The 23,263-nt window shown below is 41.5% G+C and overlaps 1 protein-coding gene across 6 annotated transcripts in view; it reads left to right on the top strand.

Moving 5' to 3' along the window:
• Positions 1 to 8,107: 8,107 nt before the first annotated feature.
• Positions 8,108 to 23,263, top strand: part of LOC132881485 (peptidase M20 domain-containing protein 2-like) — a 39,344-nt gene continuing 24,188 nt past the window's right edge. Inside the window, exons 1-2 of one of the 6 annotated variants that reach the window (XM_060913985.1) lie at positions 8,108 to 8,126; positions 16,696 to 17,098. In XM_060913985.1, the coding sequence (XP_060769968.1) occupies positions 16,697 to 17,098 (402 nt within the window). In that variant the 5' untranslated portion in view covers positions 8,108 to 8,126; position 16,696. The other 5 variants (XM_060913984.1, XM_060913981.1, XM_060913982.1 and 2 more) reach the window with 5 other exon arrangements.

Here is a 23,263-nt window from a genome sequence, read left to right as displayed (position 1 = left end):
TCCAGGTGTTGTAATTTCCCCCCACAGTTCAAAGTCATGCAGATGAGGTAAAATACCCAGCCACTGGGGTTGCACAAGCCAGTGTGTGCTTTGTGCTGGTCCCAAGCCTGGATAGATTAGAAGGGCAGTGTAAAAACCTATGCCAAATCAAATATTCAAGATTCAAGATTTTTTATTTGTCATATACACAATAACAGACACAGCAGTTTATTATTGGGTAATGAAATTCTTATTTTGCAACTGCCCGACCAAACTACGCTTACCAATATAAAAAGAAATATATATATATATATATATAAAATATGAAATATAAAATATAAAGTGCATATGGAATGCAAAATATAAGGGTAGACTGAAAAATGAAGATAACATTTAAAAAAAAGGGAGAGGCAAACAAACAATGTGCAAACATAGAGGTAGATATACTGTGCAATGTCTTGTGCAAAATTGCTAATATAATCCGTGGCTCAAAGCCTGATGGAAATATAGAGGTAGATGGTGATTGTAATCCGTGGTTCAAAAGCCTGATGGAAATATAGAGGTAGATGGTGATTATAATCCGTGGCTCAAAGCCTGATGGAAATATAGAGGTAGATGGTGATTATAATCTGTGGCTCAAAGCCTGATGGAAATATAGAGGTAGATGGTGATTATAATCCATGGCTCAAAGCCTGATGGAAATATAGAGGTAGATGGTGATTATAATCCGTGGTTCAAAAGCCTGATGGTCTGGGGGTAAAAACTGTTTGTCAGTCTAGTAGTCCTTGCTTTCACACTCCTGTAGCGTCTGCCAGATGGTAGGAGCGTGAATAGTCTGTATTGTGGGTGTGTTTGGTCTCTGATGATGCTCTGTGCCCTTTTTGTGACCCTTGTGATGTAAATGTCCTGTAGTGCGGGGAGGACAGCTCCACAGATGAACTGTGCCATTTTAATGACACGCTGGAGAGCCTTTCTGTTCTGAGTTGTGCAGTTCCCGTACCACACAGTGATGGAATTTGTCAGGACGCTCTCCACTGTGCACCTGTAGAAGTTGCTGAGGAGTTTGGTGGACAGTCCAAATTTCCTCAGCTTCCTCAGGAAGAAGAGTCTCTGTTGAGCCTTCTTGATGGTCTGCTGTGTGTTGTGTGTCCAGGTGAGATCCTCACTGATGTGAGTTCCGAGGAATTTAAATGTTTTCACCCCCTCCACCTGTGTCCCGTTGATGTGCAGCGAGGCGTGCTGGTCTCTCCTCCTCTTCCTCGGGTCAATATGTGTAACAGATTTGCTGTGGCAGCCCCTAATGAGAGCAGCTGAAGGAAGAAGACTCTAACCATATTTCCATTTTGTCAGAAAAACTAAATCCTTTGCCTTTACAATGATATATCACTCTAAAGATTACCTTTAAGACAAGAGAATCAATTTGCAATTCACGACACTAAACTACCTTGTCTTTAATATTCTCTGAGTAAGGTTACTGTTAAATAGCTTGACCTTGAAAGAAAAAAACAACAACACTGAGGTAAATCGACAAGTATAGCCAATGTTATACATTTACTCGTAGGCCTAATGTCATTTCATAATGAGAAAGTGGCTATAATGAGTAACTCTCATAGCTTCTGCATTCTAATGTCACCATGAACTTGGTAGGATTGTAGTGTTAGACAGCTAACGTTACAACCATAGCCCAATGACAAGAGCACTCAACATTATGTTGTAATACTAAATACCAAACCTGTGAAATGTTATTCAAATACTACAGGTTTATACCATTCAATGGTTTTACAACCCCACATAGCACAAGAGTCCAACATTTTTAATAACCGCTGACTTTAATTTATTCACACTGAAAAAACTGCCTGACCAATATGGCGGCACCATAGACATGCAAACCAGATACCAGTACAACATCTATGTGTATGTCTATGTTTCCACTCCTGCTTATTTCATTTCATTAATTTCAAATATCCTATATGGCTGAAAGTTTGTGGACACCTGACCATTAGATCCATATGTAGGCCTTTCTTCAAACAAACTTGGAAGCACAGAAAGTCTTGGCAATGCACAAAGCCAAGCTTGACGAATGCATGCTTTGCCAAGGTGTCCTGCACAGAGCCCTGACCTCAACCCCACTGACTGTGCCCCAGACCTTCTCACCCCACAAACGCCTGACCTCATTAATGATCTTACTGCATCAATCAAAGAAATCTAAGTCCTTCCCATACCATGTGGCGGCACTGATCTCCATAGCCCTCGGCCTCTCACCTATTACATAGCTAGGGTTACAGTGGGCTAACACATAGACACAGACAACCATTCAAGTCAAGTCAACTTTATTGTCAAATATGCTATACATGCTCGACATACAGCACGGATGAAATTTCAGTCCTCTCTGACCCACGGTGCAAACAGGCAATGCAATAAATAAAAAATAGAATAATTTAAATAAACAATACAAACAGTATAAACACTCTAGATAAGAACTAGACATAGACTAAACACTCATATACTGTGTATATGTGTATATATATATATATATATATATATATATATATATATATATATATATATATACACGCGCGCACACATAAATTGGAGCAAATAAACAGTCAAGGGCACTTGAGGTACAGCAGGTAAACATGAAATAAGCAGTATAAACAATAAACTAATAGCTGTTAAGGTGAGGTAGTGCGGAATAGTGCAAATGAGCAAGGTAAAGTGAAATGTGCAGTCCCTGAGTTCAGTGTGTTAATGAACGTTGAGAGTGTGTGTGTGTTGGGGGGGGACTGTGAGGGTGACATGTCAGATGCTGAAGGGGGGGCAGGGGTGTGTGCAAGCAGAATCTGTGGCAGGGGGCAGAGGGGGGAGGAGGGGCAGAACAGGGAGGGAGTTGAGCCTCCTGACCTCCTGGTGAAAGAAACTGTTCTTGAGCCTGCTGGTTTTGGCCCAGAGGCTCCGCAGTCTCCTCCCTGACGGCAGCAGACTGAAGAGGCTGTGAGATGGGTGGGTGGGGTCACCTGCAATCCTGATGGCTTTGCGGGTGAGGCGGGAGTTATAGATATTCATTAGAGAAGGGAGAGAGACACCAATGATCCTCTCAACTGCTCTCACGATGCGCTGCAGAGTCTTGCAGCAGGAACACAGTGCAGACGCCGTACCACACGGTGATGCAGCTGGTCAGGATGTTCTCGATGGTGCCTCTGTAGAATGTGTAATTCACACTCACATTCACACCTATGGTCAATTTAGAGCCACCAGTTAGCCTAACCTGCATGCCTTTGGACTGTGGGGGAAACCGGAGCACCTGGAGGAAACCACTTGTCCAGGGTTTACCCCGCCTCTCGCCCATAGTCAGCTGGGATAGGGTCCAGCTTGCCTGCGACCCTGTAGGACAGGATAAGCAGCTACAGATGATGGATGGATGGATGGATGGATGGATGAGTTACAGTGGGGGGCTAGTCCTCTGGTAACCGCAAGAGTTTGACTCCCCACTCGCATCTGTATTGCAGCGTGCCTTGCCAAATGGCAGTAGGTACCACTTTTATGATTGTCTTTGGTATCGAGAGGCAGACACGCTAACCACTAGGCCAACTCTTGGTTGATCTTATTGCATGATAATCACAAATCCCCACAAATTTGTTTCATCTCATCTCATTATCTCTAGCCGCTTTATCCTTCTACAGGGTCGCAGGCAAGCTGGAGCCTATCCCAGCTGACTACGGGCGAAAGGCGGGGTACACCCTGGACAAGTCGCCAGGTCATCACAGGGCTGACACATAGACACAGACAACCATTCACACTCACATTCACACCTACGGTCAATTTAGAGTCACCAGTTAACCTAACCTGCATGTTTTTGGACTGTGGGGGAAACCGGAGCACCCGGAGGAAACCCACGCGGACACGGGGAGAACATGCAAACTCCGCACAGAAAGGCCCTCGCCGGCCCCGGGGCTCGAACCCAGGACCTTCTTGCTGCGAGGCGACAGCGCTAACCACTACACCACCGTGCCGCCCCACAAATTTGTTTGCCAGTCTAAAAAAAAATTGACTTTTTTTTTCCTTTTTTTGTATTCTGATTTGTCATTTTTGTTTGATATTTCAAAAGTATTGTATGAACATTTTGGCACAAAATTGATTCCATACAATGTCCCGTGCAGAGACAAGCTGTTTCGGGTTGAGGTTTTGTTCAGACCAACCACTGAAAATACCCTCTCAGCATCAGCATTTGAATGAGGAAGCACCAAAACCAAGGTTCCGATCTTTGATAACCTCTCAAATTGGTTCAAGCCAGTCACCTTTGAAAAAGGAACCAAGGACCTCTATTACTTAAATGTTTTCCTTTTATCTTAATAATGAGCAAGTCATGTTGTGTGCAAAAAATTTCTTACTTTGTTCTTTTTTGAGGACATTCTTCCCCAAAATTCCTCAACGTCAAAAGATGTTGGGTCCTGTAATCTGTAATAGTTGGACTTTCCTCTTCCCTATATCTTCCCCTGGAGTCACGTAGTTTCTATATTATGAACAATAAAAACTTAATCTTTCACAAACGGGTCTTTCATAACTGCTGACAAATTAAAAAAAAATCTTCACTCTTACTGGTATTCACATGTTGCTTTAAACACACGTTAGTGTCACTGTCAGGCCCGCCGACAGGGGGGGACAAACGGGTATGTTGTCCCGGGCCCAGGAATGGGGGGGGGCCCCAGAACTGGGCTCTCATGAAGTTGCGATTAAATGATTTTATTTCATTTCAAAATGTGTTGATTTGGGGGAGAAATGTGCTATATTTGCATTCAATAAATGATTTCTAGATCTTTTGCCTTTACTGTATTTGAAAAAGGCGTCAAGAACCCCCTACCACCCCTAGTGCAAAAATGGTTTGGTCTGACTCTTTGATTAAGGGGAAAAAAACGACATCGTTCGATCATAGAGCTTCGACAATCAGCGTGCGTGCCATTTGCCAACATGCACAAGTCAGGAGCACAGAAAAGAAAAGAGAAAAAGAGAGGAAGAAACCAAGAGACTTAGGGGCTCACTGCATAAATATTTTTAAAAAGATTCGGATGATGCAGCAGGTACTAGCAAAGGCAGTGGGGCAGCTGAGCCAAGACACAGCCAACTTTTTCCAGCCCCGTAAAGTAACCCCAACCAAGCCACGCGCGGCACGCAATTCATGTTACAAACGAGGGGAGAGCAAGTCACACTGAACACCATATCAAATGCACAGGGCATTGAATCATTTCATAACCACAACGGCTTAATAACATTGCGTTTCATATATCTGATTGAAGCTAAGAATATTCACATTAGCCCGCAATCATATCCCGCCGTTTCTCGAGTGGTGTGTTCTTCTCTGCTTTTCACACTGGACAGTATGCATGCACAGTATACTATGTTCGCCCCCAGCCCTGCCCGAAATCCCCCGTCCATCGCTGCTCCTTCAAGAGCACCCCAATCGCGTGATTATAGTAGACTATCCAAGAGTTTAGGAATACCTTTTTGAATACCTGTCATTTAAGGGTTGGAGTGAGTAGAGACTGGGATAAGAGGTGTGTGTGTGTGTGTGTGTTGGCCCGGGGGAGGGGCCCATTCAGAGCATTTTGTCCCGGGCCCAGCCAAAGCTGTCAGCGGCCCTGGTCACTGTTATTATTACTGACCAGCATCTGTTATTGCCTGTGAACAAGTGGAGCTGCTCGCTAGGGGATCATTTAAACAGGTGCAATAGAGCTCAGCTCCTGTAAAACCTTCCCATGTCCATGCTAATTATCTGAGCAACATTCTCTCACAGCAGGCAAGTTGTCATTTTTTGTGTCAAACAAGTTGTGAATTTGTTGTAACATTAAAACAGGATATGCCTTCCTCTGGTCTCTGTGCTGCTCGGAGCTCATCCTCATGCTGTCCACTGAACAAAACGTTCAGAAGATGGTTGTAGCAGCATCACGTGAACAATTCCTGGGATAACAATGCTTTTTTTTTATTGGTTGTTGTGTTATTGACCCAGATACAATAGTGCCTCTGATTGGCTATTGTGTAGCCCCGCCCCTTTCCTTTTTTTTTGATTGGCTGGTAAGTGGCAGGCTCGACTCATGGGAGACGCGCTTGTCGCTTGCCGTTTCCATAGCGATAGCGGCGCGCCAGAGAAATTTATATTATAATTTTTTTTCAGCGTGAGAAATACAATGTGTGGTGGGAGTGCGTGACAAAAGACCGAAAAGCGTGACTGTCACGCTCAATGCGTGAGACTTGAGAGCCCTGTAACAGCAGCCTGCAATGGGATGTTCAACAAACATGATGAAGTGAGATGTTTCTTTGAACAATATTCAGACCCTCCAGGATTTTGCGATGTTGCGATTTGCAACTTCAACGCAAATTCAACCACTCCCCGCGAATTCAGGGCGGTGCTGCAATTGTATCCAATCACCGCAACTTTACCGCAAATTTGACCAATCATCGGCATCGTCTTGAGGTGACGTCGACAAACTACCTTCCGCCTTACTTCCAGTGTTGCCAGATTGGGCAGTTTACCACCCAGTTGGGGGATTCGCGTGCATTTTGGCGGGTTTTGAACATATTTTGGGCTGGAAAACGTCAGCAGTATCTGGCAACAGTGCACGTGCGAGTCAGTGTTTATGTAGGCTTAAAGTGCCATTCCACCATTGGATGTATTTTTTTGGCATAAAATACAATATATTTTATGACAACATGACTAGACAGAGAAATCTTTTAGCTTCAAAATGATATATCAAACATAATTTTTTGACAACGACAAGTCTATTAATTTTGCGACCAAAGTCACCTACCCTTTTAATTTCCGCGCGGTAGTGAAACGTGATGTCATCGGCAGGTTCCCCTTCTTGTGTACCATGTCACGTGTGATGTGGCACAGATTATCAGCAATGGCGGATTGAACGCGATTGTCAGCTTCGGAAAAGAAGCGAAGGAAAATAGCAAGTGATGCCCAAAGGAGACGGTCGATGGTGAATATCGGCACAGCAATCGACAAGTGGAAATCGCGTTCTATCCGCCATTGCTGATAATCTGTGCCACGTCACACGTGACGTGGTACACAAGAAGGGGAACCTGCCGATGACATCACGTTTCACTACCGCACGGAAATTAAAAGGGTAGGTGACTTTGGTCGCAAAATTAATAGACTTGTCGTTGTCAAAAAATTATGTTTGATATATCATTTTGAAGCTAAAAGATTTCTCTGTCTAGTCATGTTGTCATAAAATATATTGTATTTTATGCCAAAGAATACATCCAATGGTGGAATGGCACTTTAAATTCTGTGACTGAAAGTGTGTGAAGTTTACAGTGAAGCACTTTACATTATTTTTACTTAAGACAAGAAATTAATGGATGCCAACATTTTTGCCAAAATGGTATTTTATTTTCCATTGTTTAGGCAGCTTCAGCATCATACTGTGAGATTCTGTTCAAATTGTTTTTTTTTTCTTCTATGAAGCCTGAGCCATTTATTTTATTAGTTTATAATTATTGTTTAATTTAGTCTTCAGGAGAGACTGCCTGCACACGGTACTAGTATTAATAGGTTTTTTTTTTCTTACATGAAAGCTGAGGCATTTATATTAAAGGTAACTTCATGTTGTGCTGTGAGGTTCTCTGCACTTTAACTTTTGAACCAACAGGTGCATTTGGATAAGTAAAGCCTATTTTTCTGCATTTTTGTAGTCCTGGTCATCTTTTATATTGGTAAAGTTGTTTATAGGACCATTTCTCAGTGTCTTTGTTTTTTTTAATCAACAGTTTTTCAGTAATAACTTTAATATTTAACATATCACTCAATTTTAATCACAAAAAGAGAAAATCGCAACAATTTCTCGCAACTTTCACTTCCTCCCGCAATGTAATCGCAACAAACACCTAAAAAACACCGCAACTTTCATCGCAATTTTTTGGGAAACCCCCCCCGCAACATCAGACATTTTAGCCCGCAACAATCACAAAAAAAAAGGCCCGCGGAATCCTGGGGGGACTGGAGTGGAGAGTTGGAAGCACAGCCTCCTCTGAAATCTTCAAGTCCTCTGTCATGGTCACGTGGCTCTGTACGCGGTGCCATGTCAAATTCGAATGGTGTAATGACGTCACTTCCCACCCCAGACGATTCGATGTGGACGCTTCCGGTTTGTTTGCGCTCTCAGACCATATAAAGTTACTCTAAAAGCACTTTTAGAGTTACAGACATACGTGGATGTTGTTACCGTTTTACTTTCGCTAACTTTCAACATTTTGGACTGAAATTGCAGCAGCGGACAATCACGAGTAGCTTAGCAACAAGCTAACCGGCTAAAGTTAACGATAACGCTAATGTTGACGATTATCTTCTCAAAACAGTGATTAATATGGCCAGTATTATAAATTTAAGCAATTATTCTGTCTCTATATTAACTCATCTAAAGCCAGTACAGCTATAAACTAATTAAACCTTAATACCATTTACAGTGTGGGCGACGCCATGTTGATATGACGTCATCCAATGAACACGGAAGTAGTTAAAATTACCCCAAGATGGCGAGATGTGAATAGGTATGTTTACAGATGGTTCTAAAGACCCCAAAATAAAGAGGATGTGCTGGATCAGCAGTGTGTATTCTAAAGAATAGAGTAAGTATTAAGAAAAGAGTAACCGACAATGTGACAGTATATACTACAGAATTGGTGGCAATGTTATTGGCCCTGGAATGGGTTAAATCAGGGGTGTCAAACCTGATCCATAAAGGGCCGTGTGGCTGCAGGTTTTCATTCCAGCCATGCAGCAGCACACCTGACTTGGCTCATTCAATCACCTGAACTGTCTTCACACAGTCAAATACTTGCAGCCACACCCACCCTTGATTAAAGGGTGGGTGTGTCAGTTGATTGAATAAGCCAAATCAGGGTGCTGCTGCATGGCTGGAATGAAAACCTGCAGCCACACGGCCCTTTATGGATCAGGTTTGACACCCCTGGGTTAAAGAAAATACAATAAACAAAATAGTCATAATCTCAGATAGTTATTCTGCACTGGAAAGTATTCAGGACAGATATAATCAATGAAATCTTTATAACGTTGCTTCCAAGGGCTTTACAGCTAGTTTTCTTTGGGTACCTGCGCATGGAGGGAAATGAAGCGGTTGACAAGCTGGCGAAGCAAACACTAAATAATATAGAAATAGAATCGCAAATCCGAATTAGTAAGGCAGAGGCTAAGATTTACAACCCCGATTCCAAAAAAGTTGGGACAAGGCCATGTTTACCACTGTGAGACATCCCCTTTTCTCTTTACAACAGTCTGTAAACGTCTGGGGACTGAGGAGACAAGTTGCTCAAGTTTAGGGATAGGAATGTTAACCCATTCTTGTTTAATGTAGGATTCTAGTTGCTCAACTGTCTTAGGTCTTTTTTGTCGTATCTTCCGTTTTATGATGCGCCAAATGTTTTCTATGGGTGAAAGATCTGGACTGCAGGCTGGCCAGTTCAGTACCCGGACCCTTCTTCTACGCAGCCATGATGCTGTAATTGATGCAGTATATGGTTTGGCATTGTCATGTTGGAAAATGCAAGGTCTTCCCTGAAAGAGACGTCGTCTGGATGGGAGCATATGGGCAAGGTCAAGGGGAAGTGAACATCGATGGCAAAAATTCAAAATGGTCTTAGGCACTTTTGCTCATTCTAGATGTTTAGGTATTGTTCTGAACCTTCTGGAAGAAGCTGAATTTCTCTAATTGGATCACTACGAAAAAAATGAGAGCTGTTTGAATTGGGGTGTGTGTAAATATGTCGGAACTAATTTTTTCACATAAATATTGGCATTTTTGCTTCAAGTTTTTTCTTCAGTGTTTAATTCAAAATCTTATCCATTTAACTATTATTTGCATTGCCATGATCATTAAATTAGCATACAACCTTAGTTTTAGGGGTTGATCTGAAAAAAGGTGTTTTTGAATGGTCTGAATTTCACAATCTTGGGTAATCCTGATTGTTATTCTGTTACCAAAAAAAAAAAAAAAACATTTAAAAATTTTTTTTTGCCTAATTTTTATTTTGAAAAAGTGAAACTTTTAAAAAGAAAGCTTCTTTGGACCTATAATCAGATTCTAAGATCAGTTGTTTGATTTTAAATTTTTTTGGTTGTTTGTTCAGTGGTCCAAATCAGTTACTCCGTTACCAGGTAACGGAGTAACTGATTAAGTCACGGAGTAACATCAGCTTTTAACTTACTAAATCAATGTTTTCAATGCATTTCTTTTCGGTTTTTCCCATTTTTATGTTACAGAAATGCAGATTAGCACAATATCAGTCTTAAAACATCACAGACATGCAGTAAGATGATATCTTTATTCACCCTGGGCACTCTACAACTTCACAATCTTTGACCCTCCATGGCTTCGTGGGCTTCTTCAGTTCAACTTAGAATTTTTATTCATGTCTTCTCTACTTGCATTGGTGGCTTCATGTAATATCAGGTATATAAACAGTATCAAAATAAACTGCCTAAGTGAGGACTCCAAGAGGGAACGTTAAAGATGGCTTTAACCAAAGCAGAAAAGCAGAGGTGGTACAGAGAACGTCAACGAGAAAGAGTCGGTGAAGAAGTGTTGAAACAGAAAGATGCTGAAAGAAAACGTTTGGCCCGAGCAAAAGATAAAGATGCTGATAATGAAAAGGCAAGAGATAGGATGCGGAAGTGGCGGGCTGCCAAAAAAGCAGAAAACAACAAAGCTAATGCATACAGTACACCCTCAAGTCTCAATCGTGCTGTCAAGCGTACGCTTAATACCCTTCCACAATCTCCACGCAAACGAAGGAAGGTTGTTACTAAACTGACCCAGCAATTTGAAGCAGAGTATTCTGCGGAACCAGAAGCTGCCGAACCAGAACAACTCCCACCACCACCACCGGCTAATAAGATTCCAGATGAAATACGAAATCGCATACAGGAATTCTACCTTCGGTCAGACATCAGTTGGACGGCCCCAGGCAAGAAGGACAGCATAACGGTCGTTAGAGATGGCAAAAAAGTCAAAGAACAGCGCCACTACCTCTTAATGACAATTCAGGAAGCATTTGCTCTCTATAAAGAAGAAAATCCAAATGACTGTCAAACTGACGAGTTTCAAATCATTTCGGCCAGATGTGGTGCTGTTCAGAAGTGATATGCCGCACAATGTTTGCGTGTGCCAATATCATGAAAACATGAATCTTATACTCCAAGGACTCGGTCGAATAAATACCATTCCTGACAATCACAAACTTTTCCTTCGTACATTGTGCTGTGACACTGACAATGAGAACTGTATTTTTGGGAAGTGCGAAACTTGTCAGCGGAAGATAAGCACCGACTCATTAGCAGAACTGGTTGATGATGATGAACTGTTGTCCGAGAATGCCAAATGGTTCAAGTGGATTCGTACTGATGAAGGGAAGATGGCCAAAGTGGAAGAAACAGGAACCGTAAATGATGCATTGCAGTTACTTGCCGATAAGCTCCCCGCCTTCAAGATTCACTGCTTCATCAAAAGCAAGCAGGCTGCTGAGTTCGTGCTGGCCTATTCGAACCCTCGCCCCAACCACGCCGTAATGCAGATTGACTTTAGTGAAAATGCTGCGATAATCGAGCAGGATGAGGTACAGAGTGCGCACTGGAGTCACATCCAGGTGACAATCTTCACTGCTGTCGCATGGATCATGGAAGATACCAAGTCGTACTGCATTACATCTGACACCCAGTCACACGATAAATACACTGCTGCCGTCTTCTTGAACACTTTGATTGACAACCTGCGGGCGGCAATGCCCGGTGAACTTACAGATCTAGACATTTTCTCTGATGGTGCTGGTCAGCACTTCAAGCAGAAGTACATGTTCTTGTTCATCTCAAGTTTGCTGGAATCGAAAGGCATACGCATCCATTGGCACTTCTTTGGAACATCGCACGGAAAAGGAGCCGTTGATGGTATTGGCGGAACTGTCAAAAGAACTGTTTTTAGTGGTGTGAAGAGTCGCCGTTATCACATCACCAATGCAGAAGAATACGCATCTTGTGCCAAGGAGCTCCTGAAATCGACAACTATTCTTCATGTAAGCAGTGCTGAAATCAATGACATGAAGCCAGAGTTGGACAAACTGTGGGGTGCGGCGATCACAGTTCCCGGTACACACAACGTGCACTGTGTTCGAACAATAAGTCATGGAGTCGTGTCCGTGTCAAATTACTCCAGGCAGGTTGGGTCCACACATTGTCTCCTGCCTCAAGCTGCGATAGATACCCAAGACACTACATTCAAACCCGAGAACAACCCATCAGATGAGACTCCGATCCCAGATAAGACACCAATCGCAGATGAGACTCTGATCATCGAGTATGTGCCATCCCAGTCAGTTCCTGATCCCAGCAGCGAGGAAGAAAAAGAAGCTGCTTCGTTTGTCGTCGCTGGCACAGGTATGCTGTCTACTGGGAGAAAACTCATTACTGGTTCATTGGACAGGCCCTGCATGAGCATAAGAAGAACAAGTCAAAATGGGTGTTCTCATTCCTCGAGCAAGTTGACGAAGAAACAAACGGTTTCAAGACAACAAATGACATTGACTCTGCTAAACTTGATCACGTTCTAGTAGAAATTGATGCTCCAGCTCCATCCTCATCCACAAGGACCAGTCTCTTAAAACTTACTGCCACTGACTTTAACTTGGTTAGGGAGATGTTTGCCAACTTCCTATAAAATGAGAACTTTTGATGAACTGTGAATATTAATTTGATACGAACTTGAATGAACTTTTGGTCCCTGTGAATGATGAACTGTGAATATGAATTAACTGTGAACCTGAATGAACTTAAAAGATAAATGAAGCCCTTTTGCTCTTTAAAACAGTTATTTGATTACTTTAATAAAGAAAATAAGATAAAACAATGCTTATTATTCATTTTAAACAAACCCTCACTCATCATAATTATTTGTTACTCCGTGACCAGGTTGCCTTGTTACTCCGTTACCGCGCAAGGCTAAAAAAAAGTGTCCCTGATTCAAGAGGGGTTACAATTTCACCCTAATTTTTTGTTTGGGGATAGATAACTCAATATACTAACAGAATAAATAGCCACTTTTACATTCTTGTGCTGGAAACCGCATGTTATCCCTATCTGACTAAACATGCAAAAATCAAATGAAGTTTTCAGGTTACTCCGTTACCGGGCCTATTTTGGTGGTTTTCACCCAAAAAGTGTCAAAATCCAAAGAAAAATTTTTACCATTTAAAAGCACTAATATGGCCTATTAAAAATGTATTTAAGTCATTTTCATATCCAAATTGGTTTGAGTGTAATGGCCCAAAAACAGCAATTTTGTTACTCCGTTACCCCTTGACCTTGCCCATATGTTGCTTTAGGACCTGGATATACCTTTCAGCATTGATGGTGTCTTTCCAGATGTGTAAGCTGCCTATGCTACATGCACTAATGCAACCCCATACCATCAGAGATGCAGGCTTCTGAACTGAGCGCTGATAACAACTTGGGTCGTCCTTCTCCTCTTTAGTCCGAATGACACGGCGTCCCTGATTTCCATAAAGAACTTCAAATTTTGATTCGTCTGACCACAGAACAGTTTTCCACTTTGCCACAGTCCATTTTAAACGAGCCTTGGCCCAGAGAAGACGTCTGCGCTTCTGGATCGTGTTTAGATACGGCTTCTTCTTTGAACTATAGAGTTTTAGCTGGCAACGGCGGATGGCACGGTGAATTGTGTTCACAGATAATGTTCTCTGGAAATATTCCTGAGCCCATTTTGTGATTTCCAATACAGAAGCATGCCTGTATGTGATGCAGTGTTGTCTAAGGGCCCGAAGATCACGGGCACCCAGTATGGTTGTCCGGCCTTGACCCTTACACATGGAGGTTCTTCCAGATTCTCTGAATCTTTTGATGATATTATGCGCTGTAGATGATATGTTCAAACTCTTTGCAATTTTACACTGTCGAACTCATTTCTGATATTGCTCCACTATTTGTCAGTGCAGAATTAGGGGGATTGGTGATCCTCTTCCCATCTTTACTTCTGAGAGCCGCTGCCACTCCAAGATGCTCTTTTTATACCCAGTCATGTTAATGGCCTATTGCCAATTGACCGAATGAGTTGCAATTTGGTCCTCCAGCTGTTCCTTTTTTGTACCTTTAACTTTTCCAGCCTCTTATTGCTCCTGTCCCAACTTTTTTGAGATGTTGCTGTCATGAAATTTCAAATGAGCCAATATTTGGCATGAAATTTCAAAATGTTTCACTTTTGACATTTGATATGTTGTCTATGTTCTATTGTGAATACAATATCAGTTTTTGAGATTTGTAAATTATTGCATTCCGTTTTTATTGACAATTTGTTCTTTGTCCCAACGTTTTTGGAATCGGGGTTGTACATCAAGTCCTATGCAAAGTCAGGCTGGCAAGAGTATTGGGATGACAATGAAACAGGGAGACATTGAAAAACAGGTGAATACTGGAAGGATAGGGGGCAGGAGTCGGAGACGAGACATCATGATCACCTGTTTAAGAACTGGGCATACAGGGCTTAAAGTGCATATCCTGGACCAATTTAGTGTTTTTTTTGTTTGTTTGTTTTTTTTTATATGAAAGTATGGCCCTTTACACGCTCATCCAGAAGGGTAATTTTGCACTAGGCCATCTGTCTACAGCAGAAAAAAATAAAATAACAAAACGCATCTGGAAAAATCCCAAGGGAGTCTGGAGCCATATTGATCCAGATTCGTGACGTCACGTCACGAATCTGGCAGCAGGCTGAGAGACCCTGCATGGATTCAGTGCACAGTCTGTGTAGACCAAGTTTAGCAGCTAGCTATTTCATAAGCTACACACATGGAATCGGCTAAGCAGGGTTGTATATACATTTAATGTGTTTGACAGGTCCCAAGATCTCAAGCCCTGACACGCATATCCCTTGATACATGTGAAGTAAGTGTATTATCGCCCAGCGCTTTCGTGCGGTTTACTTTTGTGTGTGTCAATAAATAACATTATCCGTGTACCACACAAACACAAGAACACCTAATTTAGAGTATAGTCTCTCTTATTTCTTACCCTGGCAATAGTCAACTTGTGAATTGCCAATTTTCTTGGTCTTTTTCTCGGCTCTGCTTGGTCCTCGGTTTCGAGGGCCTCAGTGGATGCGGCACTTCGCCTTCTGTCAGGGGAGACGAACACGGCTGGCTCCTTTGGTGACGCTGACACAAATGGAGACGGTGTTGCTTTGGGCATTCTAACAGATGGAACTGCGTCTTTTTTCAGATGAAGTTGCTTCTTGAAGCCCATTTCCCACTGCAAATAGTTCTCAAAGTCGTCGGGCTTTATGAAGTGAGCCCCGCATATGATACTGTGATCTGTTGCATGTTGCCAGTTTTTCCGGGTGCCTCGCACAAAGCGCTCCCATTTCTCTCTCATTGTCTGGTCTTTTGGAAAACGATGAGTACTAATCCCATCAAGATTGGTGTTGCTATACCCTCCTAAGATACATCTCTTAACCATTTTAATAATTACGTGATAACGTTGAAGAAATTTGCAGAAAACCACCAGGTCGTATTCTCATAAACAAACCAATGCTGACATGGGATTCAGAAGGCGGCGTCCCGCACGTGACGTCACGAAAATCAATGTTTGCCGGGAAATCCAAATGCCAAGTTTTTTCAGAGGCAGATGAATTCGCCTCAAATGGCTTGATTTCAACGGAATTTTTCTGGTATTGCGCAAAGTAAAAAAATTGCACAAAATGCAAAATGTGACCGATATTTGACCAAAGTTTAATATAAAATAAGAGAATTACATTGGGGCGGCATGGTGGTGTAGTGGTTAGCGCTGTCGCCTCACAGCAAGAAGGTCCTGGGTTCGAGCCCCGTGGCCGGCGAGGGCCTTTCTGTGTGGAGTTTGCATGTTCTCCCCGTGTCCGCGTGGGTTTCCTCCGGGTGCTCCGGTTTCCCCCACAGTCCAAAGACATGCAGGTTAGGTTAACTGGTGACTCTAAATTGGCCGTAGGTGTGAGTGTGAATGGTTGTCTGTGTCTATGTGTCAGCCCTGTGATGACCTGGCGACTTGTCCAGGGTGTACCCCGCCTTTCGTCCGTAGTCAGCTGGGATAGGCTCCAGCTTGCCTGCGACCCTGTAGAACAGGATAAAGTGGCTAGAGATAATGAGATGAGAATTACATTGATCTTGCTCCTAAATGTACCCAAGATGTGCCCTTTAACTATTCTCTTCACAAAATAGGCAAACACCCTGCCGGAAATTGTGAATACTGTAGCCATCCGGAATCAGTAGAGCATGTAATATTTCACTGTAAGAAGTATGAACATGAAAGAAATGAGCTTTACATATCCAGTAAATCTCTCAGAATGGTTAATCACAATTTCACCTTACCTGGTTTGTTAGGGAGAGCATCAAGTCAGATGTATTATTACATTATCAACTTTCTGAAAGATTCAGAAATAGATAAAAGAATATAAGGTGGGGGTGGTTGTCCCCCCCCCCCCCCCCCCCCCATATCTCCTGTTCCACACTCCAGCCCAGTCAGTGGCGGTAATGCACTTTTTTAAGTTGGTTTGCCAACCACCATAAAACCTTAAAGAAGATGCAAATAGGGAATTGCAGGTTACAACTCTGGATTAGTGTTTGGAGGTAAAGAAACAACGGATGGTTGTGTCTGTGTTGTTACAGAATGGCTGAGAAACTCCAAGCACTGAAGCAGCAGGTTTGCTGTTCCATCGACGAAGCCAAAGACAAACTCCATCAATTAGGAGACGCAATATGGCGTCATCCAGAGTTGGCATATGAGGAAAGACAAGCCCATGACACTCTGGTCTGCTTTTTCACACAGGAGACAGGGTGGACCGTGGAGACACACTATAAACTAGAAACAGCTTTTCGGGCCACTTGGGGACATGTAGGTGGAGCAGAAGGTGGGTCTGTGGTTAATGTGGGCTTCCTGTGTGAGTATGATGCTCTGCCTGATATTGGTCACGCGTGTGGCCACAACCTGATCGCAGAGAGTGGAGCTGCAGCAGCAGTGGGCCTGAAGTCAGTGCTGGAGCGTGGGGAAGCGTGGCCTGTGCCAATCAAGGTGTTCCAATCAAGCCTAGATGTGTAGTATGTCACACAAGAAGTATACTGTAGAATAAAAAAAAAAAATATATATATATATATATATATGAGTGATTCCACGCTTATGGGTACTAAAATGGGGACATGAACTTATTCACCTAAAACCATTTCTTTTTTTACCATCAGGTCACAAAACATGTAATCTTTAATGAATGATATGTTAAAAGATAACTTTAATTTTCTGAGATGTAATAAAAACATTTATATGCCAAAGTCAAGCCTATGAGTTCCAAAATGATGTCTGTTACATTACTTCTGTTACGATTGTCCATCTCACGTCTGTTACAAATTAATTACAATCTAGCTATATACCATGTTAATCTTATTGAAAGAATGTGTATGTTTATTCTACTACACATTTATTAATTATATTTGCTAAAACATCACCTTCCTATGTTTCAAAAAGTAATTCTACATTGTTAAAATTGAGAATATATATGTCCACAACACTTCTGTTACGTTCTGACTTTGGCATATAAATATGTTTTTATTACATCTCAGAAAATTAAAGTTAGCTTTTAACATATCATTCATTAAAGATTACATGTTCTGTGACCTGATGGTAAAAAAAAGAAATGGTTTTAGGTGAATTTTTAAAAATAAGTTCATGTCCCCATTTCAGTACCCATAAGCGTGGAATCACTCATATATAATATAAAATACCCACCCACTTTTCACAGCTGTAGTCAAATTATTTGTCTCTATCTTTACCACAATACCAAATTGCTCATTTTTTAAAGGGGCTGGCTCACCCTTCCCAGAATCCAGTTCTTTTTTATGGTTTACATACGGGCTACTGCATTTTGAATGCTTGTAATCGCTACTTTGCTAGCTTTCTGTGTAGCAAAACCTCTGCAAATTCACTGTGAGTGATCCCTTCAACCCCATTTCAAAATGTTTTTTCTTCAGCTACATATAGCTTCATAACTAGCATTGAAAAAGGCGACTCACTATTTGGTGAAGCGGATTCTGGGAAGGGCAAGCCAACGCCTTGTCTGTTCTCCCATACACTGCTCTGATCTGTTTATTTCAGCCTCCAAAACCAGAACATTTCTTAGAGCTTTCATCATGGGCGTCACCACCATTGAATGTGAAGGGGACGTGTCCCCTTCACATTTCATAATTCTTTGTCTGGACTTCCCCACATTTAACATAAAATATTAGTTCACCCAGCGCCGTTTCTATTGCTTTGTGAAAGAATCCATTCCACTTGATTGATAAGAGAATACACAGCCCACTGAAAATCCACTCAGGGTTTTCCAGGCGTTCCCTACAACAGCTCACCGCGCGCGGGTGAAGTGAATCTCAGTGCAAGCAGAGAAATGTTGGTGCAAGTAGCTTGAAAGTGGAGGAGGTGATGTCAGCCCCATTGCCACCTCACAATGTCTAGCTTTGGCTAAAACCTTATTCTTTTGTTATCTGCCCTCAAAATTAACCCTCGGCCACGTTAAATTAATGTTCAACTAAACAATGAAATAAGCTTAGCCTAATGGGGTATTCTTGGTTGATGATGAATTGTTTGCAATATTTGCTCCTCCCCAGACACAATGAACATAAGGAAATTCTTTACAAAGAAGTGGAAAGTAAGTCAAAATTTCCCCACAGGACAGGGTTTTTTTGTCCCAATGGAAATGTTCATGCAGTTAGCTGGCGAGTCAATGTTAAGAGATGTATCCGCTAGCTTAATGTTAATCATTTAATTCAAACCCAGTAGGCCTGCCTTATTGTAATGCCAAGAATGAGGTCAAGTCTGCTCTGATGATATTTATTGATTCTCTGTTGTGATTTGAAGAACTTGTTTTGTCTGGTCTTTGCCAGTTTTCTGGAAACCAGTGTATGGGGAAGGAATAGTAGGAAGGAAAGCAATGGAGACATATGGATGTTATTCCAGGTGGATTGTGAAGGAAAAGGGGATAAAAGTTATGAAGTGGTAGAAATTGTGGTGGCACCAATGTAAGAAGGAGTTATATCTATAAATCTATTTGTTATACTAATCTGTAAATGTGACTGTAGTACCACCATTGCATGTAGGTTGACAAAACTGCACTTGTTCATTGTGTGAAGTTCTCTTTTATGTGTCATTGCTTGACAGTGTGATTTTGTGTTATGAAGACTGCATGATGCCGTGTCATTTTTGTTACGAGTATCACTAAATCGGAAAAAAGTAAAATGCACCCACTAAAGTCACTGTTGGTGGTGAACAAAATTGCACCTGCAAAATTGTGTGAAGTTATTTTTTATGTGTCACCGTTGCTTGACACAGTGTGATTTTGTGTTATGAAGTTTGCATGATGCCATGTCATGCCTGTTCATTGTGTGAGATTATGGATATTCTTATTTTTAAACATACAGTTGAGTGTCACTATTGCTTGGCACAGTGGCATGGTGTGCTACATCTAAAACTAAATAAAAAAGGAAATGCAAAATAAAAAGTAAAATGCACCCATAAAGTAATTGTTGGTGATAAATTGTGCCACCCTCATCTCATTATCTTGGGCAGAGCAGTGGGTTTAAACGAATCACACCGCACTCACGATGAAAAGGTGCAAAACAAAACCAAAAGACTGTTAAAACAAGAAAAAATGTCTGCACACTTAGATCCTTTTATTCATTTAATTGCCAAGCTTTCGGTCAGAGACCTTCCTCAGGGCACAAACAGATGGAGCATACAACTAACTAATCAATTAAGATTCATTAAGGTGCTCAGTCACACCTGCACAGATGAGTTGTAGTCCAAGTGTGGGAATTGTAGTTTTTCTGTTCTTCCTGGTTTCGTATTTCCTCTACCCATGGTAGCTGGCATTAAATTGACCCCAAATGCACCAATAAAATTACCCACCACAAAAACATACATCTTTTTACATTCAAACTTGAGTACACACACACATATAAGCAAGTGTAAGTTCAAGATAACTGCATAAACAAAGGATCAGCGAACATAAGAGTTCGATTAGATGGGTTGATCTTAATTACCCTGTGGCTTGTCACTTTGTAGAGTGTGCCCACCCTGTTTCTTCCCTACGGTTTCAGGGTATTGAGCAAGTTAAATTGTCAAGGGGTGGGAACATTGATAAAGTGCTATGTCAAAGGGAATTGTTTTGGATCCATACATTAGATGCCCTACAACCCAAAGGGTTAAATGTAGACTTTGACATGAGTGTTATGTTATGATTGGAGGTATACCATTTGTTAAGTCTTGAAACTGCAGTTTATGAAGTTCTTGCTGATGTTTATGCAGTTATCTTGAACTTACACTTGCTTATGTGTGTGTATACTCAAGTTTGTATGTAAAAAGATGTATGTTTTTGTGGTGGGTAATTTTATTGGTGCATTTGGGGTCAATTTAATGCCAGCTACCATGGGTAGAGGAAATATGAAACCAGGAAGAACAGAAAAACTACAATTCCCACACTTGGACTACAACTCATCTGTGCAGGTGTGACTGAGCACCTTAATGAATCTTAATTGATTAGTTAGTTGTATGCTCCATCTGTTTGTGCCCTGAGGAAGGTCTCTGACCGAAAGCTTAGCAATTAAATGAATAAAAGGATCTAAGTGTGCAGACATTTTTTCTTGTTTTAGAGCAGTGGGTTTAAAAACAGGCTGATGAATATATGGACTAGTTGAATGAGGACTTATTGTTGAGTCTCTAAAATAGTCATTGAATTAAGTGATTTTTGTAGGTAAAATTAGGTGTTTAACAACCTGTTAAAAATACACCAGAATGCAGGAAATGGCATCTAATTAATTAAAAATTTTCTGGGGAAGGACCCCCCCCCCCCCCCCCCCAACACACACACGCACACTAAAAATGCTTCTGATGCCCCTGGTTTTCATATTTGTTATAATAATACAGAAAAATGACTTACTATTAAAAACAGTACAAAGTATAAAAGATCCATTTATCTAATTATTGTAAATGATAGAACTGATATGTTCTTAATTTTGTATATTAAAATCTGCTTACATGAAATTTAACTAGTTTTAGCTGCCTTGGTTTATGGTATCACTTCCAGTTAATAGTATCGGTACAAGTTAGCTTGGACATCAGTGTGTTATTTCATAGTTTTGATGCCTTCAGTATTATTCTGTAATGTAGAAAATAGTCATAATACAGGAAAAAAACATGAATGAATAGGTATGTCCAAACCTTTGACTGGTACTGAATATAAATCCAAGGAATTTTATATTAAACCAGGGGTGTCAGAAGCATTTTTAATGTGGGGGGGACACACTGGCGGGTCCTCCCCCAGAAAAGTTTTAATTAATTAGATGCCATTTCCTGCATTCTGGTGTATTTTTAACAGGTTGTTAAACACCTAATTTTACCTACAAAAGTCGCTTAATTCAATGACTATTTTAGAGACTCAACAATAAGTCCTCATTCAACTAGTTCATAAAAACAGCCTGTTTTTAAACCCACTGCTCTGCCTAAGATAATGAGATGAATGTGACACAATTTGTCACCAACAATGACTTTATGGGTGCATTTTACTTTTTATTTTCTGTTTCCTTTTTTATTTAGTTTTAGATGTAACACAACATGCCACTGTGCCAAGCAATAGTGACACTCAACTGTATGTTTAAAAATAAGAACATTCATAATTTCACACAAGGGAGGCACGGTGGTGTAGTGGTTAGCGCTGTTGCCTCACAGCAAGAAGGTTCAGGTTCGAGCCCCGTGGTCGGCAAGGGCCTTTCTGTGCGGAGTTTGCATGTTCTCCCCGTGTCCGCGTGGGTTTCCTCCGGGTGCTCCGGTTTCCCCCACAGTCCAAAGACATGCAGGTTAGGTTAACTGGTGGCTCTAAATTGACCGTAGGTGTGAATGTGAGTGTGAATGGTTGTCTGTGTCTATGTGTCAGCCCTGTGATGTCCTGGCGACTTGTCCAAGGTGTACCCCGCCTTTCGTCCGTAGTCAGCTGGGATCGGATCCAGCTTGCCTGCGACCCTGTAGAACAGGATAAAGCGGCTAGAGATAACTAGACTGCATTTCCGCAGAGAAAATGCAGTGTGCTTGCTGAGCTGTAGCAGAACAGCTATCATGCTAGCATGTTAAAAGCTAGCATGCCAAGATGCTAACAACTAGCATGCTAACAGTTAGCATACTAACATGCTAACAGTTAGCATACTAACATGTTAATGCTAACATGCTAATAGATAACATGCTAACAGCTAGCATTCTAACATGCTAATGATTAACATGCTATTTGTTAAAATTCTAACACTTTAAGGCTAATATGCTGACAGCTATCATGCTAACAGCTAACAGGCTAACATGCTAATGGCCAGTATGTTAACTTTTAGCATGCTAACATGCTGAGGGTGACATGCTAACAGCTAACATGCTAAGTTAGCATGCTAACATGCTCACAGTTAGCATGCTAACATGCTCAGGCGAACTCACTAACAACAAACATGTGAACTCTGCATGCTACCATGCTAATCCTAACATGTTAGCAGCTCTCATGATAACATGCTAATGGTGAACATGCTAACAACTTGCAAGCTAACAGCAGGCATGATATCGTAATGGGTAACATTCTAACACCTAGCATGGTCACACGTGAATGCTTATATGCTAATTCATATAATTTGTGCGTGTAAGTATTCCTAATAAAGTGGCCATTGAGTTGAAGTTGATTTGCTGTCAAAGTCTCAAATGAGCAGATCCTTGCCAAATGCATCATCACTTATGGGGGAGGGAGGAATGACTCAGTCAAGCTTCCATTGATTAGCAGCAAAATGGAGAAAAAAATGGACGGATGAAAGGCAAGACAAAGACGAGTGCGGGTGAGAACTGATATCATGTGTGTGATGGGTGACTTGGCCTGCGGTGCCGTATGAAGTTTGGTGGATGTGTGGTGAAGTGTTACTGAGCAAAACTCCATTCATTTGAATAGGGCCAAAAATCAATGGAAGCCAATGGAGGTAAAAAGAGATGCGTGAAAACCAAGGAAAAGATGAGTGCAGGTTTCCGATGAGGGGATGGATCTGTGCAGGGACTTGGCCCGAGGCATCAAGTGAAGTTTTTTGAAGTTTGGTCACTTGGTTAAAAAAAATGGATGGAGAGTGAAAGTTTTGCTCCTGAAACACCATTCATTTTCAATGGGGCCAGAAATCAATG

The sequence above is a fragment of the Neoarius graeffei genome, chromosome 2 (assembly GCF_027579695.1).
Source record: "Neoarius graeffei isolate fNeoGra1 chromosome 2, fNeoGra1.pri, whole genome shotgun sequence".
NCBI classification, from domain to species: Eukaryota; Metazoa; Chordata; class Actinopteri; order Siluriformes; family Ariidae; genus Neoarius; species Neoarius graeffei.
This window is presented reverse-complemented; position numbering and strand designations above follow the sequence as displayed.